Source organism: Nanorana parkeri, unplaced genomic scaffold (assembly GCF_000935625.1).
Source record: "Nanorana parkeri isolate BGI_ZX_2015 unplaced genomic scaffold, ASM93562v1 scaffold569, whole genome shotgun sequence".
NCBI classification, from domain to species: Eukaryota; Metazoa; Chordata; class Amphibia; order Anura; family Dicroglossidae; genus Nanorana; species Nanorana parkeri.
Genome location: NW_017306837.1, coordinates 727,708 through 748,293, shown reverse-complemented (window position 1 = coordinate 748,293; position 20,586 = coordinate 727,708). Strand labels below are relative to the sequence as shown.

At 41.1% G+C, this 20,586-nt stretch overlaps 1 protein-coding gene across 1 annotated transcript in view; it reads left to right on the top strand.

Moving 5' to 3' along the window:
• The first annotated feature begins 399 nt into the window (after nucleotides 1-399).
• GDA (guanine deaminase) overlaps nucleotides 400-20,586 on the top strand; it is a 48,981-nt gene continuing 28,794 nt past the window's right edge. The window contains exon 1 of the mRNA XM_018562267.1: nucleotides 400-671. Coding sequence (XP_018417769.1) covers nucleotides 564-671 — 108 coding nt within the window. The 5' untranslated portion in view covers nucleotides 400-563. The remainder of the gene's footprint in view (nucleotides 672-20,586) is intronic.

The following is a 20,586-nucleotide window of genomic DNA, read 5'->3' as shown; positions in this document are numbered from 1 at the left end:
TAAAATCAGTGCTGCAAATTTAGTAGGCTTGCCAGTAAGATTGGAGGGAGCCTGTTAAAAATCTAACCTTTGTTCCTAGAGGAGATAACTGGGTTTATTGCTCCCCTGCACACCCACAAGTCCTTACTATAGATAAAAAAAAGTCTTACAGTACACACCTGATGTCCTATTGTAATGAAATAGAATGACATAAGGCTTTATGGATTAGCTGACTGTTCACAAATCAGCCAGCCAAGATATCTTTCCTGTATATCAAATAACACTGCGGAGAGAAAGCAGGCTGGTACATGAACTGTATGCAACGAACAGACCACTAATTGGTAAGTTTGCAGTGAACAGCGTGTATGACATATTCAGAGGAAGATTCTAATGGCGTAGAAAATAAAAGGGAAATTAGACTGCACTGTGCTTGGATCTGGAGTTGTCATTGGTGCAGAGCAGGGAGCTCAGCCTCCTCCTTATATGAGTGCTGATACAGCAAGGCTATCTGCAGACATTAAACTGCTGTGTGTGTGCTGTAAAGCTTGGGCCATAGAGACACCTGCTGCTGCTTCTGGGCTGCTATGGATACAGTGCAACGTGTCTTTAAAGGTACTTTTATCCATTCAACCCACACATGTGCCATGGAGGTGTTAGAAAATCACATACTGGGTACCAGCAATGCAGGAAAAGTAAGTTTTATTCTATTTTTATTTTAAAAAATGTGTTATGCTTAAAATGGTCAACTGGAATGATGGCAATTAATATTTTATTTAGGTTTGTAAATATGCTGCAGTAATTACCTTTATACCTGCTACACTTTTTTCTCTATATTCGTATATGGCAAATATTGTATGATATGTTTGTATCCATATCAGCATATAATTAAAGTGACACTAAATTCAGAAGTTAAATCTTAAAAGTGCATTCAAGTATCTTCATCTCTGAATTCATGCTGACACCATAGATGTGCACAGCCTACTGCATTAGGGGATGCACACAAAAGTACATATATGTACTAAAAATATATATATTGTACAGAACGCCAGGAATGGATCCTGGATGGACTGTATATTTCCCTGCTATTTAGGCAATGGTCCCTTTTAAAGGGGATGTTAAAATAGGTTTTGTGAATGGTAAGGGTTAACCCATCTGCTAGGAGTGGATTAAAGAGCACAGGAAGCCAGCCTGCAGGTGTCTGTGAGGTTTGTTTTGAAGCTAGACACATGGCTGTGCCAAGCTATGGACTGCGGATTCACTGCTGCTGGGCACCTGTGTTGCAACCTCCTGAAACTGGCTGGGACTCTAAAGGTGCCCACAAACCTTACGATTATCGTACGATAATCGTATGCGATCGACTTTTCGTACGACAATCGTAACATGTGAATAGAGTGCCCGACTGATAGTACTGTACAATCGTATGACTTTTGACGGTCAAGCATTGTTTGAAAACTTTGGTCGATCGTACAATGTACGCATGGTTGGTGGCGTTTCTGTCCGTCAAAAGTCGTACGATTAACACTGCGCATGCTCAAACGAAAATAATTGCGGTCGATTACCACAAGTTGTCCAGATGTTTTGTTTTTTTAAGTACCACTGATTAAGCCTTTCGATAATCGGGGCAGGATGGGGCCGTCGTAACGAAAATCGTACAACGGTTCAATCATCGGATGAAAAGTTTCGTCCGATAATCGTAAGGTGTAAGGGCACCTTAACCCTGGTGTAGCACAAACTTACAGGTCTATTCACAAAAGGGTGAAGAGTTTGGAGAAGACAGGAGAAGTGAACAATCTAGGACAACATAGCTAAACTGGAAAGTGATCTGAATTGGAGAAAGTTTCCAGTTCAGCTATGTTGTCCTAGATTGTTCACTTCTCCTGCCTTCTCCAAACCCTTCACCCTTTTGTGAATAGCCCTGTTACTGAGGCGGTGAGCCACTGAGTAATTTGTAATGAACAGAAGTGTTATTTGATTTGCTGAAGACAAGCTGTTTTATTTGACTAGTTTTGCAAAATAAAGACTGTTTGCTTATTAGGTTGTGGCTGGCTATTGATCTCAACCGTCCTGCAGATTACAATATTTACCATTCTGCCCTCGGGGTCAGAGGTGGAGTGGCAGGGCTGTATAAAAGATGATGAGGAAAGCAAAATGTAATACTTCATTGAGAAAGGCATCCATGAAAGGAAAATCTGCCATGGTTGTGTGGAGATGTATAATCGAACCCTGTGCCTTGCTTGCACCCTATTTTGAAAAATAACTGTACAAGATTCTGCTTTGTGTACCGCTGCTGCTGTGCACAGTTGTGTTCTTCCAGACACTGTTTGACATACTGTGAACTGTGGTTCACTATTAGATAAATTAATCTTGCTTTTGCTGTAAATTGCCTTAAACAGGAGTTTTTGCAAAGCAAATCAGAACCAGAACTACAATCTTTTCTGCTTGAAAGATAAACTACACATCATACCAATGCTGTTGTGTGAACGGGGCGTTGATCAGTTGCTGAAAAACGCCAGTAACTGCTATTGGTGTGAACGAGTCTAAGAGTCTAAACATTTATCAGGTTTTGATGCAGATTTATCAAACTCTATTTTTTCTTCAGGAATTTTCTTCACTTTCTTTACATTTTAAACATCTTGAGTTGTCGTCATTTTTTATTACATATACTTTTTGAAGTGATAATGAATAAGTCCTATGTTTAGAATGGTGAAAGGTAGCACCTCATACCCTTGAGAAGAATGTATCTGTTCCCTTTTTAGTTATCTGTGCCTTTGTAACCATGGCTTTGTAATGTATATTGAAAATGGCACTTGCATTCTCCATCTGAAGCCAGTGTGAAAGCGTGATAATGCAGGAAAACTATTCAGGGACAGGGACAAAGCTTTGCCACCCTATAACAAAAACCTGAAAAAGGACCTTGATGGCAAGATCATCAGCTATTATTTTAATGAGAGACACAGATTTAAATGAATTGTAAAAAATACTATGGAAATTACAGTAAGTAGCATAAAGATTGTATGAAATTTTAGTGATAGAGTTTACATAACTTTATGTTGACATTTATTTATTAGGTTAGCACAGAGATGGTGAGGAAATATCAGAAATATGAGAAAAGGGTAGTAGAAAAGCATAACTGATAGTGATAATGTAAGTGCAGAAGTGGTCAAATTATATGACCGTTTTCTTTATTACAACATACCATGGTTTGTTTCTGTAAGATCACTAATGGGCAATAGAAAAAAATACTTAGAAGACTAATCACGATGATGATGATAATGATATTCTTTTTATGTGAAAAAAAATATTGAATACAATAAAAGTCTGTTTATAAGAGAATAGAAACTGTTGTACCTATCTACACAAATACTACAGCAGGTTCACTTTAATAAATTGTGATCCTCACAGGGGAAAGAAGAGTATCGTAGAATGTTTTGAAAGGTGTTTGTTGAGTTGCAGTATCATAGATAACACGTATATTCAGCTAAGGGTAAGACCATTTAAAACTGATAATTTCAGTATAGGTAGGTTAAAACTTCTGAGTTGACCTAACCACTGACTTATCTCTCACTGCTGGAAAGATTACCTTGGTCCAGTTCCTGGATCTGCCCCCCACCATTGTAAAACCACAGAATGCAATTTCACCATGTCATAGATTCCTGTGCAAGAATCATGTTATGATGTGTTTTTTTTCATTGAGGACAAAAATCGTACTATGTTATTGTGAGAAGGAGAAAAAAATACTATGTAATGAAGCAGTATATAATAGTCAGAAAGTGAGATACAGCAAACAGGGCAAGCAAAATAGAACCACTAAGGACTCAAAAACACAAACAATGCTTGAAAAAAAAGTGCCAGTAGGGACTGATCCTTGTCGATCTTGTAGAAAAGTCCTAGGAAATTCAGAAATCCTAATCTGCATGTTTTTATGGGTTAGTGACTCAATGTATGCAAGTCAGAGGGTAAGCAGGACAAGTAAGTGGAACATGACCCATATTTAGGATCAGACCATACTAGTGTTTTGCTAAGGGGTAGAATTATTGATTTACCCCTTAAATATACAACCTTTTTGGTGCATAAGAGTATTTAGCTAGCTGCAGCTTGACATTCCATGCTATGGCTTATGCAGAGTTTGTGATCTACAAGCACCCCCAGATCCTTTTCCTTCACCGATCCTCTCAGTAGAACCCCTACTAATGTGTATTTTGCATGCACATTTTTGGCACCCAAGTGCATAACTTTACATTTCTCAATAGGGATGTCCCGATACCGGTACTAGCATCGGTATCGGGACCGATGCAGGGCATTTTGACAAGTACTTGTCAAAATGCCCCGATACATAGCGCCGCAGCTTGCGCTATTTTTTCGTTCCCTTGCCTTCCGGCTCCTGTTCGGGAGAGCAGCGGCGGGTCAGCGCTGGTCCAGTGGGAATAGCTCCAAGTGGGGTCCTAATTTAGCTGTCAGGCGATCAGGGAGTCACCGGCCAGCTAAATTAGGACCCCACTTGGAGCTCCTCCCACCGAACCAGCGCTGACTCGCAGCTGATCTCCCGCACAGCACCGACGACTACCTCACCAGCGAGGCACATCGTGAGGCACCGGCCATCATCGAACAGTGAGTGGGGGCAAGGGGGGGTCCCTATTAAGAACATTTTAATATTAGCAGAGAAGGATTGTAAATCTATTGTCTGCAGTGTATGCTCTATATGTACTACATATAGAGTACACACTGCAGACTATAGATTTACAATTATCCCCTGCTAATATAAATGGGTTAAATGATACATAGTACATAACATGTAGTTGTATTATGGATCGTTTAACCCATTCATGTTAGCAGGGGAGAATTGTAACTCTATTGTCTGCAGTGTGTACTCCTATATGTAGTACATATAGAGCATACACTGCAGACAATAGATTTACAATTATCCTCTGCTAATATGAATAGGTTAAATGATCCGTAGTACAAGTGCACGTTATGTACTATGGATCATTTAACCCATTCATGTTAGCCGAGGATAATTGTAAATCTATTGCTGCAGTGTGTACTCTATATGTACTACGTAGTACATGTACATTACACATGTCCACTACACTGCAGCAATAGATGTATATTTATCCTCTGCTAATATGAATGGATTAAATGATCCATAGTACATAATATGTACATAACATGTAGTTGTACTACGGATCATTTAACCTATTCATGTTAGCAGGGGAAAATTGTAATTCTATTGCTGCAGACTCCAGTGTACTGGACGTGTGTACTGTTTATGTACTATGGATCATGATTTAACCTATTCATGTTAGCAGGGGAAAATTGTAATTCTATTGCTGCAGACTCCAGTGTACTGGACGTGTGTACTGTTTATGTACTATGGATCATTTAATCCATTCATATTAGCAGAGGATAAATATACATCTATTGCTGCAGTGTAGTGGACATGTGTAATGTACATGTACTACGTAGTACATGTACATTACACATGTCCACTACACTGCAGCAATAGATGTATATTTATCCTCTGCTAATATGAATGGATTAAATGATCCATAGTACAAATACATGTTATGTACTATGGATCATTTAAAAAAGTATTGGTAATTGGTATCGGCAAGTACATGAGGGGAGGTACCTGGTCCTGAAAAACTGGTATCAGGACATCCTTACATACGTATGTATGTATGTATGTATGTATGTATGTATGTGTGTGTGTGTGTGTATATATGCATACATGCATGCATGCATACATACATGCATACATCCTGGATTCCAAACTCTTTAACTGTCCCTTACCTCTTCTAGCTGGGGTGCAGTAATGAAGCATTGAGCCTGGCAGGTGGTCATGTGGCCACCTGCATGGCTCCCTGATTGCATGGGGAAGCTGCAGCTATGCTCCCTCGCAGCTTCCCAGCACAGAGGACTGTGGCTGTTATGTGAGGAATGTAAGTGGCAAGTGCTGCTGCGCTCTGCATCGCTGAGCTGGTTACAGAGAGATCCTTGTGATCTCTCCACTGGCTCATGATGCCTGCTGTTGCGGTTTCGGTGTTGTGCTTGGGTTGATAAGGGTGTGCCCAGGCACACACTGTGCGCAGACCTATGGCTGACACTGTCCTTCCTTCTGGAGGGTGGCTACTTTTGTTCCTCATGGTCCCTGTATGTTGTAAAGTAGCCACTGCTCCAAGCTTGCTCCCATGATGGATTATAATTCCAATACAAATTGGTAAACAAAATGTGAGATTATAGTCCATCACATAAGGGAGCTTGGACCAATGGCTACTTTACAACACACACCGGCACCACGGGGTACAAAAGCATCCACCCTCCAGAAGGAAGGAAGGACAGTGTCATCATGAATTCAGAGATGATTTGAGGTCCTACAGCTGAGTAATACACAAATAAGATACCTTTTGTTAATAGTTAAGGTACTTAAATGCATTTTTAAGATTTAACTCCTGAGTTTAGTGTCACTTTAACACTATACAATAAAATCAACAGTCATCAAGACTTGGCAATTAATGACAAAAATCATAACTGCGTCTTGTAGGGCTGTAAAACGCTTGGTGTGTATTCTCATTTAGGGATCTCCAGTCAGTTCCCTGTACCTGATTTCTTCTATACTTGTGGCTATTTAGGGGCTCCACCCTCACCTGCCGGTGATGGTTCATCAATATTATTTGTCCTGTCTGTGGCCATCCTGTTTATTTTGGTATGACCTGTATAGGTTTTGGCACCTAATCCTGTTTATTTTTATAGGGTTTGGCTTCTGATTCTCTCTCTACTTGTGTATGTATCCTGTTGCTCCTGGTTGCAGCTCTGTTCCTGCCTGTTTTATGTGTACTGGCACTAAGTCTATCTGTCTACAGTTATCCAGCCATGCAATTCCATGTGTAGGAACAATTGTTCTGCCACACAATCCCATTTGAACCTTCAGAGGGTCTTGTAAAGACCTGACGCTCCTGGTCCCTGCAACCCAGTGACAGCCATTTACTGTCAGCTGACAATGTTGGAGTCTTTTGTTTTTTTAACCCTGAACCTTTACCTGCTCTCTTGTAGTTGTACTGTTCTTATATATCTGTTCCTTTTCTGCCCTCTACTGACATCAGTCATCATCCTTCTCCCTCTGGTGTCCCCAAAACCCTACATACGTCTAAAAGTTCCCTGCTTTCCATCACAATGACTGCATAAAAGTATTCTCCCTTTCGCTAAGCTAAATATGAGCATATAATATTAACATCATGCAGTTATGCTTGTTTTAATCTGGTGGGTGGAAAGTTAAACATGTAGCAGACAAGAATGCTATTAGAGCTTCAGTTTAATAGCTGAATGTTGGAATCTCGTAGAAGTAACTAAAACTATAATTGTTCTTGAAAGGCCTTTTCACATAAGGTCATATACAGTATACCACTGATATTAAAGATCAATGAAACCCTTGTGTATTTTATCATATAGCTACTGCTAGCAAGCAGTAGATATATGCAAACACATAAAAAAAGGTTACCTGTGCCTGCGCCGCACGTTATCGTCTGAAGATTCTCGGGCGGCTGCAAAGGATCAAGGGTCAGGCGCATTCACAGTAGAGATCTTTGGTTGGGAGAAGAGGAGAGACACAGGGTAAGTCCATGCAGCAGCATGCACCAGTACATGTGGGACGGGAAGAGACAGGAGTCAGCGCTGGATCAGGGACCGGCACCAGTGCTGGAGGGACACCTGAAAACTACTAGAAAGAAGAAGCTGATCGGATCAAGAGGCATCATTTATGGTAAGTCCTTAAAGCAGCATGAGGGGGGGATTTTTGACTTCAATGTCATTTTAATACTGGATGTGCTGCCATCTTGATGGGCTGCTTATAAAAAAAAAGTATATTTTTCTTGCATGCAGCTAAAGATTTCATAGTTGCCCTTTTTCCAAGCTATGAAGCATATGATATATTAAAGGTAGTCATAGACATTGAGACTGATTTACTAAAGGAGTTAAGAATCTTTAACCTTCAAAAAGATTGAAGATTTTTACTCAATTTATCCATTCATGTGGAGATGAAATAAATGAACAGGAAATTGCTTTCTTTCAAGTGGATATTCCCAACTCATGCAGTAAATAAACCTAAATATATGCCTGATGCCCAATCCTGTCAAGTGTGTTAATTTGGGGTGGTGATCTTCTTCAGCCCAGTTACAAACTGGTTCTGTCTTTTCTGGAGAGAAGCTGGTGCCAGGGGTGTCTGGTATGACTGCTACTGCACAGACATAAACATGTACTCTCTGAAGACTCTGCTATATATGTTTATGTAACAAACTGATGAAAAGATTTTTGGGTGCTTAGAACTAACATGCCTATCCATCCATCCATCTATCCATCCTGTAGTGGTCTTCCTATCAACTGCACACCTTATCATCATATGATATTCACAACAGAGAGGGATCAGATTTTACCTTTTTAATTATTGGTAACCTGAAGCTGTGACTCAGCAATTTTATGCTGTAATCTGCAGATTGCCAGGATTACAATTAAGTAATGGCGTGAAATCTAATGCTGCTCAACACAATAATATTATAGGAAATGATGCAACAGGTTTAAGAACATAACATATGGGCAGTGTGTGTCCTAAAAGAGTAGATAGCACTGGGTTCATAAAGTGTCTGTGGACAAAAATATTGTTTAGTAAAACGCGAAAAGCTTCCATTTAAGTTGCTTGCAAAAAGTTTCATGTTAAAAAAAAAAAATCAACATTGCAAAAAAATGTATAATATAGTAATAATAGAAATCATAATAATGCATAGTCACCAATAGACACTTATTGTTATGTATTTATTTATTAGAAATATGTAAATCTGCTCTATTTTAGCTTTTTGATAGCAGTATATGATTTCTAATATGCTGACCTAAATTCCATTTGTGATTTTGCAAAAGCATTGCATAGATTATATCAGTGCCAGATTACTCACAAGGCCACCTAGGCAGGAAACTAGTGCTTTGAGTGCGAGTATGTTTGTGTATGTGCGCACACCCAGAGGTGGGGTGATAGCTCATGTTTAAAGTAGATCTAACTACGGTTCCCTTCACCTCCTTCAAGTCACTGCATTCTTGCAGTACAGGTATCTTTGCTTTTCATATAATCATAATGCGGGAATAATAAAGTGCTAGATATCAAATAAATAACATATAACCAATATAAAACTGCTAAAAAAAATTAAAGGAACACTTTGAAAACACATCAGGTCTCAATGGGGAAAAATATCATGCTGGATATCTACTGTATACTGGACGGGGTAATGAGTTAGGAACGAAAGGATGCCACATTGTTTGATGGAAATGAAAAATTATCAACCTACAGAGGGCTGAATTCAAAGACACCCCAAAAATCAAAGTGAACAAATGATGCCGCAGGCTAGTCCATTGTGCTGAAATTTCATTGCAGCAACTCAAAATGGTAGTTTGTATGGCCCCCACGTGCTTGTATGGATGCCTGACAACATCGGGGCATGCTCCTAATGAGACAACGGATGGTGTCCTGGGGTATCTCCTCCCATCCCATCTGGATCAGGGCATCGCTGAGCTTCTGAACAGACTGAGGTGCAAGGACCTTATATGGCCCTGTCTCCTAGAGTAACTGCCTGTGTCCTGGAATCTCCTCCATGCTCTTGAGACTGCTGGGAGGCACAGCAAACTTTCTGGCAATGGCACGTATTGATGTGCCATCCTGGAGGGGTTGGCATGCCTGTGCAACCTCTATAGGGTCTAGGTATCACCTCATGCAGGAGTGACACTGACTCTAGCCAAATGCAACACTAGTGAAAAACAGTCAGAAAAGAGGAGTAGGGAAACAAATGTGAGTGGCCTCCACCTGTAAAACCATTCCTGTTTTGGAGGCCGTCTCATCTACTGCTAGCAAAGCAGCCGCTTGCTGGCAGTAGATATAGGCAAAAAAAAACGTAGGCTTTAGAACCCCTTTAATCTCTACTGGAGATATTTCAATGAGAGACACGTTTGACTATTTATGAGTATTTATTAACTATATTGGTTATATGTGATTTATTTTATATCTAGCACTTTATTATTCACGCATTAGGATTATTGATCTAATCTGTTTGATCAAATGTATTCATATTATTAGCACGGCAGCTTTTCATCTTTTATATTTGATATTTATCACTTTGAGACAGCTTCCGTAGCGCAGAATTTCTTTATATTCATCTCTGCTTTTCAGTAACATCACTCACACTGTGGGAGCTCATGTCTTCCAGAACTCAGCATGTGCCCAGTAGTACACTAATACGGATATGCTCCATTTCGAACAGGACTCTACCCAGTTCACTGGCAGTTAGGATGAGCTCTGGAAGTTGCACAAAAGTAGAACAACAAAGCCAGAAGTTCATGCCATGGACTTGAGTATTGTACAGTGATGAGGATGGAGTAAAGGTTAGTGTCTTTCCATCACATCTTTCCCTGGTGTGAGGCCACTCTTTCCCTGTGAAATTAGAAAATTCTCATCTAGCCACAGAAGGAGCTTGCATACGTGTAAGAACAAAGGAAGGAACTGACAATTTGAGGACCAACATGCTCTCCCTCATCCCCCGCTTTGGTAAAACTCATACAGCAGGGTTTATATATCAATATGTTCTAGTGGCTTTAACAAACATTGAAATGTCACTCCAGGTCATCACACATGGGAACATATCTTTTAGAGAATGATGGACAGAGGGAAATTTGCCCATCCTGAAAACTGTCATTCCACCATCATTTTATCAATATGACCCTCCGAGATTCTGTGAAGATGGATTGGAAGAGGATCACAAGCAGATTTTACAATAAACTGTGAGATAAGAAGCATTTCCAACGGCCCAGTGGTTTCCAGTATTGCCTAAATCGGAAGTATCGTTTAAAGCAGTGGTTCTCAACCTGTGTAACCTCAGGACCACATTTTTCCTTGGTCATTAAGGCCCCATTCACATGTAGCGACTTATCGCGCGATTTCCGCCGCAATATCGCGCATTTTTGCCGCGAAGTCGCCGGCTAATGATAGTCAATGGAGCTGTCTTAGCTCCATGTCGCGCGTCGCTCGTCGCGGTCGCAAGTCGCTTCTACAGGACCCTTTTTTCGGCAGATTTTGCGCGATTTTGCTTTTTTTCTATGGAGCCCGACGGAGAAGGTCGCGCTACCGTCGCTGGAACGTCGCCCCGAAAGTCGCACTATCCCGGGCCGCTGCAAAGGTATGTCGCTACATGTGAATGGGGCCTTAGTCGCAACCCAAGTCATACTGCAATGGAATGCACGGCATTGCTTTACTGGATGTTTGGGCGCCGGCCATCGTACTGGGGGCGGGAGGTGCGTTTGGGGTGTTATTCAAATTAATGGCAACGCAACACATCTTCCACACCAAAACGCACAGTAGGTGTGATTGCGTGGTATAGTGCATTAATCACATGGGACTGTGCGATTTAACGTACTGTACTAGTGTGAATGGACCCTCAAACATTGACAGACACACACACAACCACAGACATAATCTCACACACTGAGATATTTTCATACACACTCCAAAAAAAAGGATATATTTTTTTTTCTAAGATCCACCCAGTCTCCGTACCTTATGAGAACTGGAGAGGATCCACAGCCTGGGGTCCAGTGTGGGCTGCTGTGTTGTGATGGAGCCCCATCCATATGTGCAGTTTGTACAGCTCCCTTGCACGCCCTGTAGCGGTGCTAGGAGCCAGAATGTGACATCAGTCCAGGCACCTCTACAGGGCACATGTGGGAATTGTAAGCAATGCACATATGGATGAAGCTCCCTTATGGCCATACTTCCAGCCCACCCCACCTTACACTCAGGGCTGGGCAACATATTTTGAATGGCTGCTCGGCGCGAGAACTGATAACTGATGGTGCTGTGTTGGGGGGAGGCTAAGGAGTCTCTCATGAGTCTCTAGAATAGTGGAAGGCATGTGGCAACCCACTGAACATGGCGTCACGACCCACTTTTGGGTCACGAACCACCAGTTGAGAACCAAGGGTATAAAGTATGTAAAAACTAAAAATCTGTTTTTAGAGAGAGGACTTTTCCCAGAACACTTGTTGCACAGTGAGTGGAAGAGGCAATTCAGTTACCTGTTTCTGGTGGACAGGTGCTTCCTGTCAATTACACCCCTGTTCCCTCCATTTCCTTGCAGGTAAGAGAGATAATTTTCTCATAGATTAAAATGATCTGGTACAGTGGTTCTCAACCTGTGTAACCTCAGGACCCACATTTGTCCTTGGTCATTAAGTTGCGACCCAAAAATAATTTAATGTCTGAAACATAATTTATTCCACAAAACAACTTGTGCAGTATTCACCAACGTATATATGCACATTTTAAACAGTACAACTTGTACAGGTCATCAGTTTTGAGTTAACCATGTTAACCATTATGGCCCTAGAATTAATGTTCTCACTCTGACGTTCATGGTGACACCTAACGTGTGACACAATCGTTGTTTACATACACATGCATAACCCCACACTGGACTAGTGTGTGTTTATTCTCATGCAGATAGTGGGGTTGGTTATAAATGTTTTTAAATTTTTTTTATCACTTTAAAAAAAAATTCCACTTGACTTTATTGCTAGCACATGGGGGATAACAAGCTCCAATGTGATAGCATATGGGGGTGATAGGTTCTCTTTATGGAGACATCTGGGGTTTCCATAAAGAGAACCTTTTGCCCAGATCACTTGTAGAAAACATGCAGCAGAGCCCCTGCTAAAACACTATACACCTCCCAACATTATGGGCTTGGAATGTCATAATGTACTGCTCGCTCTTCCCCTGCATTGGGGGTCCCAGTGAGAGAGGGCACTGTTTCACCATACAGAGTCTACTGCATGCTGCCACAAAATGTCCCCTATCTGTCTCCATGCTGAAGGAGGGTCGCTCTATGTAGTAAGATGCCGCGACCCACTTTTGAGTCACGACCCATTGGTTGAGAACTAGGGATCTAGTTCATGTTCCAACCTGTGGCTACTTTTTGGTTTGCCTTAGAACAGATCAGTCACCAGCCATGTGTGGATTATTACATTTCAAGTTCCACCCACAATTTTTTTCTTTTTTTATCTGGTTCTTCGTACCCTTTTGGAAAATAGAGGTCTGAAATAACAGGTCCTGTTCTGGTGCTATGAAGTACTCATTCAAACTTTTCCCTCTACACAAGTCCTATTATTGTAAGTAATGCTCAAATCAGTCATATTGTTTGCAAATATTGGTGGTGTTAGAATAACTTTGCAATAATATTTAAATGCCTGAGAAGGGAGTGGCTAAGTTCATGAGTGAAGCCTCTCTGAAATGTTTTAGGGGTTTCTCAGCTGATTGTAAAGTGTTACATATCTGATGGGCATGTCCTAAAGTACAACAACTGTGGATTAGCGTGTTTTTCCTTAAAGTGACACAGATACATTAAAGTACCTTAACTATTAACAAAATGTATCTTATTTGTGTATCACTCAGGCTAGGTTCACACCTAGGCGACTCCTGACAATGCAGCAATCCACACGGTTTTGTGCACGATTGCCACGCGGTCAGGAGTCGCCAAGGTGTGAACCGATTGCGCTGTGGGTGCCATTATTTGCTAATGGCATCCCTGTGGATTGCACGGTTTCCTGCCGCGATTCCACCTGTGCAGGTGAACACAATCCCGGCTAAAAAAGCAGCGAGTCATGTGTCGCAAAAAAGGTTTTTTTTTTCAGCGATTGCTGCGCGGATGTCACCCCATTGAAATCAATGGGGCTGCGCGGCAAACGCTGTGTGCCCTAGCACACGATCGCACATCCCGGATGTCGTGTATTGTAGTGCAGGAGTGAACCTAGCCTCAGCTGTAGAGCCACAAATCATCTCTGAATTCATACTGACACTGTCCTTCCTTCTGGAGGGTGGCTACTTCTGTTATCCCTAGGTGTGTTGTAAAGTAGCCACCGCTCCAAGCTCACTCCTATCATGGACTACAATTTCACGTTTAGTTTACTCATTTGTATTGAGATTGTAGTCCATCACAGGAGTGAGCTTGGAGCGGTGGCTACTTTACAACACACACAAGGACCACAGGGAACAAAAGTATCCACCCTCCAGAAGGCAGGACAGTGCCACCACCAATTCAGAGATCATTTGAGGATCTACAGCTGAGTGATAGACATATAAGATACATTTCTGTTAATAGGTAAAGTACATAAATTAAAGCATAGGAATTAAATTGAACCATTAGGGATGGGCACCACACAGGCCAGCATGTGGGACCTGTGTCTATTTCCATCTATTGGTGGGAGGTCGCCAGGCTGGATCCTTTATTGGGATTGATCTGCGCGTTTGTTTGCGGCAACTATGCGCACGCGCATGCTTTGCCGCGAGTATCCGCGCACGTGATCTACCAGTCTGACGCAACCATTGACGTCATGACGCAGTGCGGACATGCGCAATGGCATTCCGGGGATATAAAGGTGGCTCATTATGGAGCCATCTTATGGACTGTTGATCCTGAACAACACAGACGATGGGATTTTCTGCAATAGGTAAAAACTAGTTCCAACTATATTTACTGCCTGTTTCTACTACTGATCAAGATGAACATTTGGATCGCTATTTAGATTATTGGAATTAAACTGATTGGGGTGGGAAGCAACCGTTTTGGAGGTGCTCCTCGAGGCTCTGAGTATATTTACCTGAAGCCATTATTTAGTATTAGTTATGCCCTATATTTAGAGTCAGATTTATTGTTATCTTAATGGGATCCTTCTGTCCTTTATCAGTATTTACGGACTGTCAACTGCCTCTATTAACATAGATAGTTTATATATTTGCATATTTTTGCACAAATCTACCTCTGAACAAATTCTTTGGAAAAACTGGAATTTATGACCTCCTGTTTTCATTTTCATTCTCATGTTCCCAGTCCTGTCTGTCCCCGGTTACCTCCCACCTCTTACCTCCCACCTGTTCACCTGTTTGGTGATTGCGAGACAGTATAAAAGTGGCTCATCATGGAGCCACTTTATAGACTGCTGATCCTGAACAACACAGACGATGGGATTTTCTGCAACAGGTAAAAAAAACAAAAAAACTAGTTCCAACTATATTTACTGCCCGTTTTTACTACTGACCAAGATGAACATTTGGATCGCTATTTAGATTATTGGAATTAAACTGATTTGGGTGGGAAGCAACCGTTTTGGAGGTGCTCCTCGAGGCTCTGAGTATATTTACCTGAAGCCAGTATTAGTTATGCCCTATATTTAGTCAGATTTATTGTTATCTTAATGGGATCCTGTTGTCCTCTGTCAGTACTTACGGACAGTCAACTGCCTCTATTAACATAGATAGTTTATATCTCTGCATATTTTTGCACAAATCTACCTCTGAACAAATTCTTTGGTAAATCTGGAACTTATGACCTCTTGTTTCATTTTCATTTTCATGTTCTCAGTCCTGTTTATCCCCGGTTACCTCCCACCTGTTCACCTGTTTGGTGATTGCGAGACAGCATGTGGGGCCAAAGATCCAGCCATCTTTGTGAACATGAAGGGGGTTTTGTATTGTTATTTTCTTTTCTTATTACTCTTATTAAGAATTTGGTATCTGTGATCATTATACTTAAACCTATTTTGATGTAATGTCCTAGAATACCTCCAACCTCCCTGAGGAAGCACATACAGCTGCGAAACACGTCGGAGATGGGGCCCACACTGGATCATACAACTATTACAGAAATCGGGACTCAAGGAGTCCATGTTATATTAATGAATTATATATATATATATATGTACACATGTATGGGCACCAAAAGGAGGTAGCTTGATTTCAATGTAACATTGTATCATGTCAATGACATTTTAATTGTAACCAAGTCTTTATGTATTAAATATAAGTTTATACAAAACCATGTATGTTTGATGGACGTCTTGTATGGTTTGGACACTTTTAAAGCCCTGCTTTTCTTTTCTTGTATACAAAAGTACATAAATGCATTTTTAAGGTTTAACTCCTGAGTTTAGTGTCACTTTAATAACTGACTTTGGTTAATCTGAGATGAACCCCAATGGATGCTTTATTGCAGATGGAATTGAAAGGAATATCTACAGGTATAAGTGATTTTGATTTCTCATATCCTGTTAGCCACTAAAAAGTGATTTCTCGTTGATGGTGGAAGCAGTCAATCTCACTGGAGTTAGGTAAGTGTAAGCTAGACTGGATCACGATTAATGTCAAACTAACAAGTATCTTCCATAATACCCATTTGGGCAGAAGTGGCAACTGTGAATTAGATACAATTATTTTGTGTGATAGCATTCTATGGGGGTTGGGCTGCAGATCTTCTTGGCTCTAGCTATCTGTTGTAGTTCTGTTTTGTATTTTTTGGGCTTGAAGTGGTATATCTGGGTTTTAGTACTGTTGTTATGAATTTGGACTGCAGTAGGGATGCACCGATACCATTTTTTTCCAGACCCAGTAGAAGTACCAAAACTTTTCCTCAAGTACTTGCCGATACAAATTACTGATGCTTTTTTTTAGTGTTGTGACAGTTTTTCTAAAACAATACAGACTAATGATTATAGGACAGTGGTGGAGCCCGGTCCCAGCTACAAACGCTGCACCCCTGGTAGTTCTACCACTGACTCCAAGCTGTAGAGGGACTAAAAATCTCAGCGATACATTATACAGCAAAGAGAAGTATGTTCTGCCTGAGGAAGGTGATCCTGCGAGACCCGAAACGTTGCACTAAGTGTGATTTATGCTGCATTTTCATCAATCAACAGACGCATCTGTATTGCAACCGGAGTGCCAGTGTCCATACTTCTCTTTCTGCATGATAACATAGTTTTGTTATCATTTGTTACTCTTTTTGTTGGAAATATAATACAAATTGTTGTAAATGCCTGGGAAGTAAAAGTATTCACATGTCTCATTCCAGCATATATCCTAAAAACAAGATAATTATTCCAGATTCAGGACAGTGGGCAGAGCCAGGCAAATCATTGCTCTACACCACATTGGCCCTTAGTTCATAAAGCAGTCATAGAATTAACCCCTCTGGTACAGTAGCAGCTTTCAAAAGCTTTCCCTTCCCCACTCATGCAGCAGCCCCAGAAATGTCATGCAACAGAGCCTAGTGGCCTAAGAACCTTGGATGAAGTAAGGTAGACTTGGAGGATACAGGGGAGGCTGTAATCTCCAGTGACCGAGAGTACTATGTGGCTGCATCTTACAACAGCAGTCAGCTCCCCAGTTGCAGCACTGCTGAGCAGCCAAACTGGGAACCCAAAAAACACATCTGATGAGAAAAGGGTGTTGGTCTACATACCTGTGTGCCACTAGGAAAGGAACACACATGTCATATATATGGAGTAAAGATATGTTTCTCTGCATACACAGCCTCTTGCTTGTCTCCCCTCTCTCTTCTTTACTGGAAAGAAGTGCCCCAATGATCGTGGCACCTATAGACCTGGGCCTAACATTGCTATTGGGATAACCAGGCTCCATAATATTTTATATTTTACTTTTTTGTCATCTATGTCCCATATGGGAGATTTCCCTTCACTTCCTGTCCAATAACCACAACAGTGAGAAATCCCTGATGGTCCGCAGGTTCACCAGAACTAGTGTCCCCAATTGAAGATTTTCAATCAATTCCTGTTCTGATGACAACCCTAAATGTGGAATATTTTTTCACTTTCACTGATTCAGTGGTAACTGTTACAAGGACAAATAGAGAGGTGGTGAATCTCACTAATGGGACACAGACAGCAATTAAAGCTGACAGTTGTTCTAATCCCTCTCCACTCTATCCAAAACGAAAAGAAAAGTTGTGGCTTCAGTTGCACTTTAACCATTTCAGGACTATAGGACGTACATGCACTTCCTGATCTTCAAGTGGTTATACCAAGATCATGGCTGCTGCATTGTATTTTAGAGCAGGGAGAGAGCTTTTGAGTATAAGTGATCAGGATGGCTGTAGAGCCACCTTATGTGTGTGTGATCTCACCCCACACCGTATTTTCTGGCTCTTCCACTCCTTAGGAACGCCTGTTCCACGATCTGCTCTATGATGACTGAAGAAGGAAATTATTGATCCTGTGCTAGATCGTCTGCATTGGAGGGCAGGGGAGACATTAGGGGTCTCCATAAAGAGAACCTGTTACCTGCTTGTTAAAGTTAAGTGAACAAAAAAAATAAATAAAGTGAAGTGTTATCATGAAGTGTTACTCTGTAATGTCTTCCTTATATTGTAAAGCGCTGCGCAAACTGTTGGCGCTATATAAATCCTGTATAATAATAATAATAAATGTTAAAAAAAAGACTAAAATAAAAATGTAAAACATAACTTGAGGCGTGCGAATGCAAACGTGTCCATAGGGCGTGCACGTGTACATAAACATTGATTGCACCACAAATGTTGGGTATCTCTGTGAAGATCTTGCCGTCCGGAGACGGCAACCCACCAATGCTGCAGTGCCGTCCGTCCGTCCATTTTTCACTATTGCATGGGTGTGCACAACTTTGAGGCTTGGCATGTTTGGTATCTATTTACTAGATGTTATCCCTTCTTTTATATTTTCCAAATTGGGTATTTTATTCTGTTTTGTGTGCACTTAAATTCATTAGTGTATTTTCTTTTTCTTACAAAATATCGATTTGATAAACATTTGTGCAAATATTGTTTTAAAAAAAATGCACCTACCATTACAGGACCTCTACTGTCGAAATATTATAATTGTTTGGCGGTTTAAAGTAATTTTCTATCCAAAAAGTCAGATTTTAACATGTGTGTAAAACATGAAAAATTGCTCCAGTCCTAAAGTGGTTAAATGTGATTGTAGACGGAATGCTATCTAGGGATAGGAGACATGTCTGGATCGTGTCACTATGACCCCAGGTTTCTGTAATATAGGGAATGCAGCCAATGCTGGGACTGGCTAGAAATGTTGCCAAATGTTGCAGAATTGTAATCACATTTAGTGCATTGTAATATTTGTAACATTACAAGATATAACACATTTTGTGCACACTGTGCCTCTGCTGATATTTCAGTAATAGTTGAACAATTTTAAAATGCAAAAGTGATTGTCTCTGTCTTTTATAAATGTCAGCAGGTCTTCTGTTCAGTGGGTAAAAGTTTGAATTCTTGAGGACAATAGTCCATAGTGAACCAACCAGAATTTATTTTGTCCTCATTGGACTCCAGTTTTCTGCTAGAAGTGAATTATGCTGAAGTGAATAAGTCTTGTGCTGTTGATTTTTATAGAAGCACCTTCACAAAGGGTGCAAAGTGCATTAAAAACAATCCAAAAGTGTTATATTATCCCAAGCACAAAACTTCACAAATCTTACATAGTTAGTCAGGTTGAAAAAAGACACATGTCCATTGAGTTACTTAAAACCAAGTTACAGTTTTCTAGGTGCATGTGCAAGAAATCTTTGCTTATGGCTTGTGTAAAATGCAACCATGCAGTGCCCACCTCCCACCTGAACTGCATTGGTTGAAGGAGAACTATAAGGTGAGTGATTTACACTCATCCTCATAGTTAGAGCCGACGTGTGACAATGAAACTGTCACATGTCGACTCTATAGATCAGGAAGTGAAGGAACACATAGCTTCGCTCGCTCACTTCCCCAATAATCTCACTGCAGAGAGCGGTGACTATCAGTCACCGCTCCCCACACGGATTACCCCCTCCCTTCTCCCATTCTCTAGCACTGACTGGAGGAAAGGACGGGGAGGGGGCGGGCACAGCTGGCTATGCCTCCAGATAGGCAAAACTTGCTGTCAATCAGCCAACTGGGTGGATCTTGACAGTATTGTTGGGATCTGTCCCGGCTGCAACGCTCTCAGTATATCGCTGGCAATAGCCCGTATTATACTGAGCTTTGGTTCACGGGAGGACATTAGTATATGTCTTCCCGTGATCCTAAAGAGAACTATGGGATGAAAAGGTTACCCCATAGTTCTTTTTTAAATACTCATTTTGTCTAGGGCAGTTGTGGTCAGTTTGAGAATTATAGATGGCTTTGCATATGGCCCTCAACATTTCTAGAAGCTAATTTTTTTATGCATGGAAGTGCATTGCATCGAGTTAGGCAGTCCATTGAGAATGAATGGGCTGTGATGCACCTCAACACCCTAACATTTTTATCTTGCTGTATTTTTTTACCACAACACACAGTGATGAGAAAGTAGGAGTAAAATAAGCCCCATCATTGGTGTCAATGGCAGTAATGGCAACTTCCAGCATTGGTGTCCCGAGTTGCAATAATAACCCTACGCATTGGTGTCAGTGACTGCAATAATAAACCACCGGCACTGGTAACTGTAATTATAGTAATAGCCCCTAGTATATGTTAGTCGCTGCAATAATAATCTCTAGCTTTGTGGCAGTGACTGTAATAACCCCCAGCATTGGTACTAGTGACCACAAAAATAACCCCCACCATTGGTGTCAGTGAACACAGTAAAAACTCCCAGCAATGATGTCTGACCACGATAATAACAGCCACAATGGGGGTCAGTGGCAATCCTGTTAACCCCCTACTTGCATTGATGGCCAGTGGCAGTATTATTTAACCCACCCACCACATTGGTGGTGATGACAGTGTT